Source organism: Amblyraja radiata, chromosome 21 (genome assembly GCF_010909765.2).
Source record: "Amblyraja radiata isolate CabotCenter1 chromosome 21, sAmbRad1.1.pri, whole genome shotgun sequence".
Classification (NCBI taxonomy): domain Eukaryota; kingdom Metazoa; phylum Chordata; class Chondrichthyes; order Rajiformes; family Rajidae; genus Amblyraja; species Amblyraja radiata.
In genome coordinates, this window is record NC_045976.1 from 41,629,065 (window position 1) to 41,643,424 (window position 14,360).

The 14,360-nt window shown below is 50.7% G+C and overlaps 1 protein-coding gene across 1 annotated transcript in view; it reads left to right on the top strand.

Moving 5' to 3' along the window:
• Positions 1-11,424, top strand: part of prkcq (protein kinase C theta) — a 72,915-nt gene extending 61,491 nt beyond the window's left edge. The window contains exons 13-18 of the mRNA XM_033040159.1: positions 719-810; positions 2,651-2,713; positions 4,567-4,705; positions 6,930-7,118; positions 9,294-9,422; positions 10,943-11,424. Coding sequence (XP_032896050.1) covers positions 719-810; positions 2,651-2,713; positions 4,567-4,705; positions 6,930-7,118; positions 9,294-9,422; positions 10,943-11,095 — 765 coding nt within the window. The 3' untranslated portion in view covers positions 11,096-11,424. The remainder of the gene's footprint in view (positions 1-718; positions 811-2,650; positions 2,714-4,566; positions 4,706-6,929; positions 7,119-9,293; positions 9,423-10,942) is intronic.
• The last annotated feature ends 2,936 nt before the right edge of the window (positions 11,425-14,360 follow it).

The window sequence follows — 14,360 nt, forward strand, 5'->3', positions numbered from 1 at the left end:
CCACGCGACATCATTTACCAAGAGACCAGGCGACCATCTCACCCGACAGGCGCTCGGTCCGTCAAGGTCTGCCCGATCTCCCGGTTGCTAACTATTTCAACCCCCCCCCCCTTCCCCTTCCCAGACTGACCTTTCTGTCCTGGGCCTCCTCCACTGTCAGAGTGAGGCCCAGCGCAAATTGGAGGAACAGCACCTCATATTTCACTTGGGGCAGCTTACACCCCAGCGGTATGAACGTTGACTTCTCCAATTTTAGGTGGCCCACATGCAACTCACCATCTCTGCCCATTGTCCAACCATATGCCTTTCAACCCCCCCCCCCCCCCCCTCACCTGTATGCGTCTATTACCTGCCAAGCCAGTGGAGATGAGACATGCTGGCCGGTGTGGGCAAGTTGGGACTAAGGGCCTGTTTCTACGCTGCATGGCTCTGAGCTCCCGCATAGAAACCTTAATTAGTGTCAGAGTTTACCTCCAAGACCAGAGGCTGGAGAAGATAGGAGAGTGGGGCCGAAGGGCCTGTTTCCATGTGGTATGACTATGACTCCTTGACTCTGTGAACCCCATCTCCATGACCATGTCCCCATGAACATGTCTCCATGTCAAATTGTCGGCCGCAGACCCCAATGGATGAGATGAGTGGAGTATTGATCAGGACGCCTTCGATTCCTCTTGGGTTAGACTGAGGGTACTGATCCTCTGATTCCTTCTTTGCCCAGGAGAACCTGTTCTTTGTGATGGAGTACCTGAATGGGGGAGACCTGATGTTTCACATCCAAAGTTGCCAGAAGTTTGAGGTACCGAGAGCCACGTGAGTGCATCGTCGTTCCGGTTTCCCAAATGTCTTCATTGTGTTCGCAGCTTAGTTCAGCTCAGTTTAGTTTATTGTCACGTGTACCGAGGTTATGTTGCGTGCTAACCAGCCAGCGGAAATGGGCTGAATGGCCTCATTCTACTCCGATCACTTATGATCTTATGAATACATGATTACAATCGAGCCGTCCACAGTGTACAGATACATGATAAGGGAATAACGTTTAGTGCAAGTTAAAGCCAGTGAAATCCGATCAAGGAGAGTCCAAGGGTCACCAATGAGGTAGATAGTAGTTCAGGACCGCTCTCTGGTTGTGGTAGGATGGTTCAGTTGCCTGATAACAGCCGGGAAGAAACTGTCCCTGAATCTGGAGGTGTGTGCGATCGTTTTCACACTTCTGTGCCTCTTGCCCGATGGGAGAGGGGAGAAGAGGGAGTGACCGGGGGTGAGACTGGTCCTTGATGATGCTGCTGGCCTTGCCGGTTAAACCAGTTCAGTTTGGAGGTGAGAAAAAACTTTTTCACCCAGAGAGTTGTGAATTTGTGGAATTCCCTGCCACAGAGGGCAGTGGAGGCCAAGTCACTGGATGGATTTAAGAGAGAGTTAGATAGAGCTCTAGGGGCTAGTGGAGTCAAGGGATATGGGGAGAAGGCAGGCACGGGTTATTGAGAGTGGACAATCAGCCGTGATCACAATGAATGGTGGTGCTGGCTCGAAGGGCCGAATGGCCTCCTCCTGCACCTATTTTCTATGTTTCTTGAGAAATATGTTTAGAAATACAGTGTGGAAACACCCTTTGGCCCAACAAATCCATGCCGACCAGCGGTTTCTGTAAATTGTCCCTAATGTGCTAATGTACGAGGTGATCGCTGGTCGGCGTGGGCCAAAGGGCCTAATTCTAAGCTGTACCTCTAAAGTCTAAGTAAAGTCACCCGTTCACACTAGTTCTGTAATCCTACTTTCTCATCCACTCCTTACACACTAGGGGTAGTTCACAGACAAACAATTAGCCTGCACATTTGTACGTACACGTCTTTGGGATGTGGGAGGAAACCAGGGCAGGTCACAGGGAGAACGTACAAACTCTGCACAGACAGCACCCGTAGTCAGGATCGAACCCAGGTCTCTGGAGCTATGAGGCAGCAGCTCTACCGCTGTGCCACCGTGCCACCCTCTGCTTTTCATAGGTACTAGGAGCAGAATTAGATCATTCGGCCCATCAAGGTCTACTCCATCATTCAATCATGGCTGATCTATCTCTCCCTCTCAACCCCATTCTCCTGCCTTCTCCCCAGAACTCCACGACACCCGTACTAATCAAGAATGCTGATTTAAATCAAAGATAGACACTGAGTGCTGGAGTAACTCAGCGGGTCAGGCAGCATCTGTGGAGAACATGGATAGGTGACGTTGCAGGTCTGTCTGGAGAAATGTTCCCAACCCAAAATATCACCTATCCATGTTCTCCAGAGATGCTGCCTGACCCGCTGAGTTACTCTAGCACTTTGTGTCTTATTTTGTAAGCCAGCTACTGCAGTTCCTTGTTATAAAGTCATAAGGTCATAAGTGATATGAGCAGAATGAGGCCATTCGGCCCATCAAGTCTACGCCGCCATTCAATCATGGCTGGTCTATCTCTCCCTCCTAACCCCATTCTCCTGCCTTCTCCCCATAACCCCTGACACCCGCACTAATCAAGAATCTATCTATCTCTGCCTTAAAAATATCAACTGACCTGTCCTCCACAGCCTTGTGTGGTGAAGAATCCCACAGATTCACCACCCTCTGACTAAAAGTTTAATTGTTACAACATTCACCAAGATAAGTCTCTTTGCAGGTTCTACGCAGCTGAAATCATCTGTGGCCTCCAGTTTCTTCACGCCAGGGGCATCATTTACAGGTAACACGCATAGAACACGCATGTTGTTGTCTAATGCTTGGATTTTATTTGCAGATTCCGGGGTTTTTTTCATTTTTTTCTTTTTTTGTCTTTTTATTTTTTTTTTAAGTTTTTACTCACTCTGTGACTACACTCATTTGGTAGTTTAGGAGTTCTATTTTTACACATTCACTTTCTCCTTCACTTCCTTTCTTTCTTGCTCTTTCTCTCTTTTTCTATTTCATCTTTGTCAAAATTAAAATGGAAGCTGTACAATAAATGTATTTTGTCATATGCCGCAGTTCGTACTTGTGTTCACTGCTTCTAATAAAATTAGACAGAGTTGACGTGGATAAGCTTTTCCCATTGAGAGTAGGGAAGATTCAAACAAGAGGACATGACTTGAGAATTAAGGGACAGAAGTTTAGGGGTAACATGAGGGGGAACTTCTTTACTCAGAGAGTGGTCGCGGTGTGGAATGAGCTTCCAGTGCAAGGTGGTGGAGGCAGGTTCGATTTTATTGTTTAAAAATAAATTGGATAGGCATATGGATGAGAAGGGAATGGAGGGTTATGGTCTGAGTGCAGGTAGATGGGACTAGGGGAGAATAAGTGTTCGGCACGGACTAGAAGGGCCGAGTGGCCTGTTTCCGTGCTGTAATTGTTATATAGTTATATGGTTATATGAAATACTACACAAAACGACACAAAAACACAATGGATAGACAAAAGGCTCGAGTAACCCAACCCGAATTGTCACCCTTTCCTTCTCTCCACAGATGCGGCCTGTCCCGCCGAGTTACTCCAGCTTTTTGCGTCTCTCTTTGATTTAAACCGGCATCTGCAGTTCCTTCCTAAACAAAAAAAAAACATTGAACCCAGAGAAGGGGACTCAAGAAAAATATAACTTAGGTTTAAGTTGAGGGGGGGAAAGATTTAATAGTAACCTGAAGGGTCCACGTTGGGTGACGGGTGGTGGGTGTACGGAACGAGCTGCCGGAGGAAGTAGTTGAGGCAGGGACTATCGCAATGTTCAAAAAGGGCCAGAGGACATAGGTTCTCAAGGCGAAGGGGAAAAGATTTAATAGGAATCTGAGGGGTAACTTTTTCCACACAGAGGGTGGTGGGTGTGTGGAACGAGCTGCCGGGGGAGGTAGTTGAGGTAGTTAGTATTGCAACGTTTCAGAAACATTTGGACAGGTACATGGATAGGGCAGGTTTTGAGGGATATGGGCCAAACGCAGGCAGGTGGGACTAGTGTAGATGGGACATGTTGGTTGGTGTGGGCAAGTTGGGCTGAAGGGTCTGTTCCCACACTGTATGACTCTATGACTCTAACAAATGATCAGATATTCTCAGTAAACTAGAGCATGATCGAGCTAAACCAAACCGTACAAAGGGCGACCATAGTATTGTGAAGTCTGTAGAGGGTCTGTGCTGAGGTAGTTTGGGGCAGGATGGTTCTAGAGCGTGATAGTTGCTGGGAAGAAGCTGTTCCTGAACCTGGAGGTCACGGTTTTCAGGCTCCCCCCCTTATGAGGTAGATGGGAGGTCAGGACCACTCTCTAGTTGGTGGTAGGATGGTTCAGTTGCCTGATAATAGCTGGGAAGAAACCGTCCCTGAATCTGGAGGTGTGCGTTCGATTTCACACTTCTGTACCTCTTGCCCGATGGGAGAGGGAAGAAGAGGGAGTGGCCGGGGGTGAGACTGGTCCTTGATGATGCTGCTGGCCTTGCCGAGGCAGCGTGCGGTGTAGATGGAGTCGATGGAAGGGGAGGTTGGTTTGTGTGATGGTCTGGGCTGCGTCCACAATTCGCTGCGGTCGTCGATGTCTGTGGCTTTTGTTCTCACCAATCCTCCGCACGTATTTCTAGGGACCTGAAGCTGGACAACGTTCTTCTGGACAGTGATGGTCACATTAAGATCGCTGACTTTGGCATGTGCAAGGAAAACATTCTCAACGATGCCAGGACCAGCACCTTTTGTGGAACCCCCGACTACATCGCTCCTGAGGTCAGTACGCCCACGGGCGCGGCGATACGCTGCCCAAAACGCCAGCCAGATGAGAGAACCGTGAACAGGCGTGACATTGAAACATAGACAATAGGTGCAGGAGGAGGCCATTCGGCCCTTCGAGCCAGCACCGCCATTCATTGTGATCATGGCTGATCGTCCCCTATCAATAACCCGTGCCTGCCTACTCCCCACATCCCTTGATTCCACTAGCCCCTAGAGCTCTATCTAACTCTCTCTTAAATCCATCCAGTGACTTGGACTCCACTGCCCTCTGTGGCAGGGAATTCCATAAATTCACAACTCTCTGGGTGAAAAAGTTTTTTCTCACCTCAGTCTTAAATGGCCTCCCCTTTATTCTAAGACTGTGGCCCCTGGTTCTGGACTCGCCCAACATTGGGAACATTTTGCTTGTCCAGTCCCTTTATAATTTTATATGCTTCTGTAAGATCCCCCTCATCCTTCTAAACTCCAGTGAGTACAAGCCTAGTCTTTTCATAGTGTCACAGAGTCACACTGCACATACACTCTGCTGCTCATGCCAAGATGGACAGGGCAAGATACCATGTTTTACTTGGGCGGTCAGAGTGGCGCAGCGGTAGAGTTGCTGCCTTACAGCGCTCGCAGCGCTAGAGACCCGGGTTCCATCCCGACTACGGGTGCTGCCTGTACGGAGTTTGCACGTTCTCCCCGAGACCTGCGTGGGTTTTCTCCGAGATCTTCGGTTTCCTCCCACACTCCAAAGACGTGCAGGTTTGTAGGTTAATTGGCTTGGTGTATGTGTAAATTGTCCCTAGTGTGTGTAGGATAGCGTTAAGGTGCGGGGATCGCTGGTCAGCGCGGACTCGGTGGGCCGAAGGGCCTGTTTGCGCGCTGTATCACTAAACTAAACTATACTAATCTCACAGAGTCACACAGTGTGGCTCCATCCGAGACCGCGAGAAATCGCAGCGAATTGTGGACGCAGCCCAGACCATCGCACACACAAACCAACCTCCCTTCCATTGACTCCATCTACACCTCACGCTGCCTCGGCAAGGCCAGCAGCATCATCAAGGACCAGTCTCACTCCGGCCACTCCCTCTTCTCCCCTCTACCATCGGGCAAGAGGCACAGAAGTGTGAAAACGATCGCACACCTCCAGATTCAGGGACAGTTTCTACCCGGCTGTTATCAGGCAACTGAACCATCCTACCACAACCAGAGAGCGGTCCTGAACTACTATCTACCTCATTGGTGACCCTCGGACTATCCTTGATCGGACTTTGCTGGCTTTACCTTGCACTAAACGTTATTCCCTTATCCTGTATCTGTACACTGTGGACGGCTCGATTGTAATCATGTATTGTCTTTCCGCTGACTGGTTAGCGCGCAACAAAAGCTTTTCACTGTACCTCGGTAGATGCTGGCATCATTGACTAACGTCTCAGGTCATCGAAAAATTAGAGGCGGTGACGACGTGTTGGTGACGACGTGTTTGTTCAAGTGGCGCAACATTTTTTTTGGCGCCGCTGGATTATGAAATGTTCGAAACCTTCTGGGGACCCCGATATGATGCCGGCAGTCGCCGAAAAAATCGCCAAGTGGGACCGGCCCCTTAAAGCTGCATCAGCGGTTCCTTCCCACACATTGACAATTAACTGAACTGAACTGATACTGGTGGACAAAATTGCTGGAGAAACTCAGCAGGAGAGGCAGCATCTGTGGAGCGAAGGAAATAGGCGACGTTTCGGGCCGAGACCCTTCTTCAGACTGATGTGAGGGTGGGGGGAGGGGAGGGAAGAAGAAAGGAAGAGGCGGAGACAGTGGGCTGTGGGAGAGCTGGGAAGGGGAGGGGAAGGGCGGGAGAAAGCAGGGACTACCTGAAATTGGAGAAGTCAATGTTCATACCGCTGGGGTGCAAACTGCCCAAGCGGAATATGAGGTGCTGCTCCTCCAATTTGCGCTGGGCCTCACTCTGGCCATGGAGGAGGCCCTGGACAGAGAGGTCGGATTTGGAATGGGAGGGGGAGTTGAAGTGCTGAGTTGAAGGGAGATCAGGTTGGTTAACACCGAGCGGAGGTGTTGGGCGAAGCGATCGCCAAGCCTGGCGCTTGGTCTCACCGGTGTAGAGCAGCTGACGCCTAGAGCAGCGGATGCAAGAGATGAGGTTGGGTGAGGTTGCAGGTGAACTGATGCGGTGTGTGTGGTCTGACTGTGTCCACTTGTTCCGCTTGTTGCGCAGATCCTACTTGGGCAGAAGTACAGCATGTCGGTGGACTGGTGGTCCTTTGCTGTCCTTCTCTACGAGATGCTGATCGGACAGTCTCCATTCCGTGGAGGAGACGAAGATGAGCTCTTCCAATCCATCCGTACGGACGACCCCATCTACCCGCGTTGGTTGGGCAAGGAGGGCAAGGACATCCTGGTCAAAGTAAGCACCATCTCCAATACTGCGGTGCTTCCGGCTGCGGCATGGCAGGTACTTTAAAACTTTGACCGCCGGCCTGCGGCCTACACCAGCCTGAAGCCGCGGTCTCTGGTTGGGAAGAGCCGATCCTGGACTCACCTTGACTTTGACTTTGTCCCTTACCATCTGGACGCCCGCAGCAACGGCTGTGGAGGGTGGTGGTCCCCACCACGGGGGGAAATGGAGGAGGACTGGCCAAGCTCTGTGCCTTCCACCACAGTGATGAATGCTGTGGTGGATGTATGTGTAAAATTTTTATTGTGGTTGTGTTCTTTATTATTGTACCGCTGCTGGCAACCCAAATACCACCGACCTTGGTTGTGTGGCAATTAGATTATTTCAAATTATTTCAATAGACAAAATTGCTGGAGAAACTCAGCGGGTGCAGCAGCATCTATGGAGCGAAGGAAATAGGCAACGTTTCGGGCGGAAACCCGGAAGGGTTTCGGCCCGAAACGTTGCCTATTTCCAGAAGGATTTCGGCCCGAAACGTTGCCTATTTCCACAAGGATTTCGGCCCGATACATTGCCTCTTTCCTTCGCTCCATAGATGCTGCTGCACCCGCTGAGTTTCTCCAGCACTTTTGTCTACACTTTTCCAGCACCTGCAGTTCCTTCTTGAACACTCGTCTCCATTATCTCCTCATGGCAACGTCATAAGGTCATGAGTGATAGCAGCAGAATTAGGCCGTTCGGCCCATCAAGTCTACTCCACCGTTCAATCATGGCTGATCTAAGAATCAGGGGTAAGCCATTTGGAACGGAGACGAGGAAACACTTTTTCACACAGAGGGTTGTGAGTCTGTGGAATTCCCTGCCTCAGAGGGCGGTGGAGGCCGGTTCTCTGGATGCTTTCAAGAGAGAGCTAGATAGGGCTCTTCTTAAAGATAGCGGAGTCAGGGGATATGGGGAGAAGGCAGGAACGGGGTACTGATTGTGGATGATCAGCCATGACCACATTGAATGGAGGTGCTGGCTCGAAGGGCCGAATGGCCTACTCCTGCACCTATTGTCTATTGTCTCTCCGAACCCCATTCTCCTGCCTTCTCCCCATAACCCCTGACACCCGTACTAGTGAAGAATCTATCTATCTCTGCCTTAAAAATATCCATTGACTTGGCCTCCACAGCCGTCTGTGGCAAAGAATTCCACAGATTCACCACCCTCTGACTAAAGAAATGTCTCCTCATCTCCTTCCTAAAAGAACGTCCTTTAACCCTGAGGCTGTGCCCTCTGGTCCTAGACTCTCCCACTAGTGGAAACATCCGCTCCACATCCACTCTATCCAGGCCTTTCATTATTCTGTTTGTTTCAATGTATTCATTCCTGGGGTAAATCTTGTGGATGTGGAGGGGATGTTTCCACTAGTGGGAGAGTCTAGGAATAGAGTTCATAGCCTCAGAATCAAAGGACACTCCAGCCCGGGTCTCTGACGCTGTGAGTTGGGTCGCCAACTTCCTCACACTCCCAAATAAGGGACAAAAGGTCAAAATACGGGACAAATTCCCCACGGCAATTCGTTGACCGACTGGGCCGTGGCTGGGTGAATGATGAGTTGGCCCCGGGTGCTGGACTGCACACAAAGCCCAGCCGGCGGGACAGCTGAGGAGTTTTGGCCCGGGGGCCACCCGCACAGTCCGGCCCCCCGTCCAACTCGTGAACCGATGATCGGCTGTGAGAAGGAGGTGGTGGTGGTTGTGGTGTTGGCGGTAAGCGAAGGTCCGAAGGTCAGACAACTGGCCGGGCTGCCGACCGACGGACGGGGCTACGGGCGAGGTGCTGCTGCTGCTGCTGCTGCTGCTGCTGCACTCCATGGGCTGCACTACATCGGGACGGGTGAGGCGCGGCCGGACGACCAGACAGACCCCTCGACCCGAGTAGCAGCCGTCAAATACGGGACAAATACGGGCGGTCCCGTACGGGACAACCCAATTTAGCCCAATATACGGGATGTCCCGGCTAATACGGGACAGTTGGCAACCCCTAGCCGTGAGGCCGCAACTCTACCGCTGCCTAATCTGTCTCTCATCTTGTAGATGGTTCAGTGGGTTCTGCGAGGAACAAGCCTGACTGAACGATACCCGCGTTGAACGGCAACGTCCGCTGCCTTGTGATCAGCGACCGGTTTGTCTCTTTCAGCTCTTCGTCAGAGAACCCGAGAGAAGGCTGGGAATAAAAGGGAACATCCGGCAACATGCCTTTTTCGGGAATATAAACTGGCAAGCACTGGAAAACAGGGAAGTGGATGCACCCTTCCGACCCACCGTGGTAAGAAAATGTAATGAGGAGGAACTGCAGATGCTGGTTTACACCAAAGACAGACGCAGAGTGCTGGAGTAACTCAGCGGGTCAGGCAGCATCTGTGGAGAACATGGATAGGTGACGTTTCACAGAGTGCTGGAGTAACTCAGCGGGTGCAGCAGCATCTATGGAGCTAAGGAAATAGGCAACGTTTCGGGGCGAAACCCTTCCGGGTTTCGGCCCGAAACGTTGTCTATTTCCAGAAGGGTTTCGGCCCGAAACGTTGCCTATTTTCTTCGCTCCATAGATGCTGCTGCACCATAACTCAGCGGGCCAGGCAGCATCTGTGGAGAACATGGATAGGTGACGTTTCACAGAGTGCTGGAGTAACTCAGCGGGTCGGTCCTAAACATTTAAAGAGGTACATGGATAGGACAGGTTTGGAGGGATATGGGCCAAATCCAGGAAGGTGGTAATAGTGTAGATGGGGCATGTTGGTCAGTGTGTGTAAATTGGGCTGAAGGGCCTGTTTCTACACTGTGTGCTTCTGTCTCTCTCTGTCTCTCTCTCAATTCAATTCAATTTAAAAACTTTATTGGCATGATAAAAAATACATTGTTATATTGCCAAAGTATAAAACATGACATACATATTTAAGATGCATAAGTATAAATACAAGTATACAGTGCATGGATAGATATGTCCCTGTACATAAACTTGCAATAGGCCTATAGCCCTTTATTGATTGCTACACGTTCTTGCAGCTGTAAGCAGTACAACACAATAGCAAGTTTAGCAATTCAATATTAATTTCTTAGTGTTAGTTAATGTCAATTAGTGTGTGCGTACATATGTGCATGTTGGTCATTCACCGTCTCTCAGGTTATGGCATGCTGTTACGTATTGTGCACCAAGATGTGCCGTATTTCCTTCGCCAAGGATTATTCTTAGTTTTGATGTATCTAGTTCTTTAAAATCAGGGGTTGCCACACTGAGTTTGTCAAAGTATGCTTTCCTTGTTTTGTCAATTTTTTGCATTTCAGGAGGAAGTGCACCTCTGTTTCAACCTCATCTGTCAAACAGTGGCCGCATATTCTGTTTTCTCTTGGTTGCCAGAATTGCTTCTGTCTTCCTTTTTCAACTGCCAAATAGTGGTCACTTAACCTGTATTTGGTGAGGGTCTGTCTCTGCTTTATGTCTCTAACAGTTGAGAGATAGTCTGCCAATTTATAATCTCTTTTTAGGGCACGGTAACATTCTAATCTGCTTTGTCTTTTGGTTTCTTTATCCCAATGTTCCAAATACGTTTCTTTACATTGTTTGATAATTTGGTTCACTCTAACTGGTGATTGGGGAGCAGTATTGATCTGAGGCTGGTCACGATTTAACTGGGTAGGGTTTAACTGGATAGGGGTAGTTAGTCTCAATACTCTCTCTCTCTCACCATCTCTCCCTCCGCCTCTCTCTCCGCCTCTCCCTCCGTCTCTCTCTCTGTGTCTCTGTAATTCTTTAACTCGATGATGAATCTGTGTCTGTTTCCCCGACAGAAGTCAGCGAGTGACTGCAGCAACTTTGACAAGGAGTTCCTGAACGAGAAGCCGAAGCTGTCGTGTGCGGACAGGACTCTGATCAACAGCATGGACCAGAACATGTTCAACAACTTCTCCTTCACCAACCCCAGGATGGACAGGATACTTTGACGAGGGGGGAAGAACATCCTCCCCACACGTGGTGTAACACTGAAGAAACTGCGAGGCCTGTGCTTTGCCCGTGATAGCAGCATGCTCCCTGGACCAGTCTGTCGCTCCACTCTAGTGTGGCATGAAATAGTGGAACCCCAGTGTTAAATATTCACCCCAACACAAGCCTTGGGAAGCCGTTGTGTGAGACCACCGTCGGTGAAGTTTCTGTGGACCAAACGCTCGAGAGAGTCGCGCCTAGTGTGTGGTATTTGTAATCTTCAAGTATTGGCACTGGAGACCAGAGCCCAATATTGCATGTAGAAATGTTTAAATCTCCAATCATTGTGTTTACAAGCTTTGATTTCCGTGGGGGCGCTCATTGCGTGTGGGGGGGGGAGGGGGGGAGGGGGGGAGGGGGCCAACGCTGTTTCCTGGGAAGACGATTCCCGCGACCGTGTTTTCCGTTCATCTCAAGAGAGAGTAAAAGGGCCTGTCCCACTCGGCCGATTTTTTTTTTTCGGCGACTGCAGGCATCATCGGCTGACGTATCAGGTCACCGAAAAAGTCGCGGCACGACGACGTATCGACGCGCGGCGTCCCCTCGAGTATCGCCGCTGGATTTTGAAACGTTCGAAATCTTTCGGCAACCCTGATACGCCAGTCAATGACGCCGGCAGTCACCGAAAAAATCAGCAAGTGGGACAGGCCCATTACATGTAATAATAATAATAATAATGGATGGGATTTATATAGCGCCTTTCTAATACTCAAGGCGCTTTACATCGCATTATTCATTCACTCCTCAGTCACACTCGGTGGTGGTAAGCTACTTCTGTAGCCACAGCTGCCCTGGGGCAGACTGACGGAAGCGTGGCTGCCAATCTGCGCCTACGGCCCCTCCGACCACCACCAATCACTCACACACATTCACACACATTCACACACAGGCAAAGGTGGGTGAAGTGTCTTGCCCAAGGACACAACGACAGTATGCACTCCAAGCGGGATTCGAACCGGCTACCTTCCGGTCGCCAGACGAACACTTAGCCCATTGTGCCATCTGTCGTCCCCTGATGTAGCTCTTTGGGTTAACGGAATCAAGGGATTATGGGGGGGAAAGCAGGAACGGGGTACTGATTTTGGATGATCAGCCGTGCTAACATTGGCTTGGAGGGCCGAACGGCCTACTCCTGCACCTGGTTTCCACGTGTCTATGTTGGCCGCTCGTCTCGGTGGCGTTTCCCTCCTCAAGTTGTAGACTTGGTCCTGCCCTGAACTTGGAGTCAGGAGACTGGGCATAGTCCTGTCTGAAATGGTTGGTAGCTGGTGCGGGCAGGGCAGGCGTGCGTGCGTGCGTGCGGTCCCATGGCATGGCACAGATGCTGCCTTGATACGGCCTGTAAAACAAAAGATCTGGGTGGTGAATCCGTGGACCTCGTTGCCACAGGCGACGGTGGAGGCCAAGTCAGTGGATATTTTTAAGGCAGAAGTTCTTGGTTATTAGTGCGGGTGTCAGGGGTTACGAGGAGAAGGCAGGAGAATGGGGTTAGGACGGAGAGGTAGATCGGCCATGATAGAATGGCGGAGTAGACTCGATGGGCCGAATGGACTAATTCTGCTCCCATCACATGAACCTATGAACTTTCTCCACCCTTTGTCTCCCACTCACCACCCCCTGATCTCCCGCCTCTAAATCCACCCCCCCCCCCCCCCACCCCACTGGCCTTCTGGTCAATCGGTGTTCATTTCTGGGCCCATCCTGGACAACATTCAATGCCGGCTCTGTGTGTGTGACGTGTGAGCCTGAGTCCAGCACCAGACCCAGGAACAACATCCTCCCCCTCTGTGTGTCTGTGTATGAAGGTGTGGGTGTTAGAGGTGTGTGTGTGTGCGCACATGGCTACAAGGGTGTTAATGTGTGTGTGTGACGCGTGGTGTGTGCATGTATTTGTGTGTGTGTGGTGTGTGCACGTGCGTGTGTTTGTGCGTGTGTGTGTGCACATGCGTGTGTGTGTGTGCACGTGTGTGCACATAGACATAGACATAGAAACATAGAAAATAGGTGCAGGAGTAGAGGCCATTCGGCCCTTCGAGCCTGCACCGCCATTTGATATGATCATCCAACTCAGTATCCCGTACCTGCCTTCTCTCCATACCCCCTGATCCCTTTAGCCACAAGGGCCACATCTAACTCCCTCTTAAATATAGCCAATGAACTGTGTGGCCTCAACTACCTTCTGTGGCTGAGAATTCCACAGATGTGGCAGAGAATTCCACAGATGTGACAGAGAATTCCACACATGCGTGTGCGTGTGTGTACATGCGTGTGTATGTGTGCACACATGCCTGAGTGTGAGTGAAGTGTGAATGTTTGTGATTTAATGTGAACACACACACACACACACGCACACACACACACACACACCCCTACACCTACACCTACACCTACACCTACACCTACACCTACACCTACACCTACCTACCTACCTAAAGACATCAGGGCAATCATGGAATATTCACCTTTGTGGATGATCGAGAGGCCAGAACTAGGGAGGGTGGATATCTGGGGACAGGAGACTGCAGGAGATGGTGGAGGTAGCAGTGGGTGAGATGGGATCAACTCTACGGAGGGAGATGAAACCAAGGGATAAGAGCGTCACAATGCAGCTCCGGACTAGATCAGCAGAACACACAGAGTGATACAGCATGGAAACAGGCCCTTCGGCCCAACTTGCCCACACCGACCAACATGCCCCATCTACACTAGTCCCACCTGCCATCATTTGGCCCATATCCCTGTGACCCCCGTGGGTTTTCTCCGGGTGCTCCGGTTTCCGCCCACATTCCAAAGACGGGCAGGTTTGTAGGTTAGTTTGGCTCCTGTGAATTGTAAATTGTCCCGAGTGTGGAGGATATTGCTCGTGTACGGGGGAGATCGCTGGTCGGCGCGGACTCGGTGGGGTGAAGGGCCTGTTTCCGCGCTGTACCCCGAAAGCCCAAGTGTGAAGATATTAGTTCAATGGGGCCCCTGACATCCAACATACATGTAGTTTAGAGGCACAACCTGGAAACAGGCCCTTCGGCCCATCGAGCGCGCGCCAACCACCTATCCCCCGTTCACACTAGGGACAATTGACCTACAAATCTGTACGACTTTGGGAGTGTCGGAGGAAACCGGAGCACTCGGAGAAAACCCACGCGGTCACAGGGAGAACGTGAAAACTCCGTACAGACAGCACCCGTAGTCAGGATGGAACCCGGGTCTCTGCCGCTGTGAGGCGGC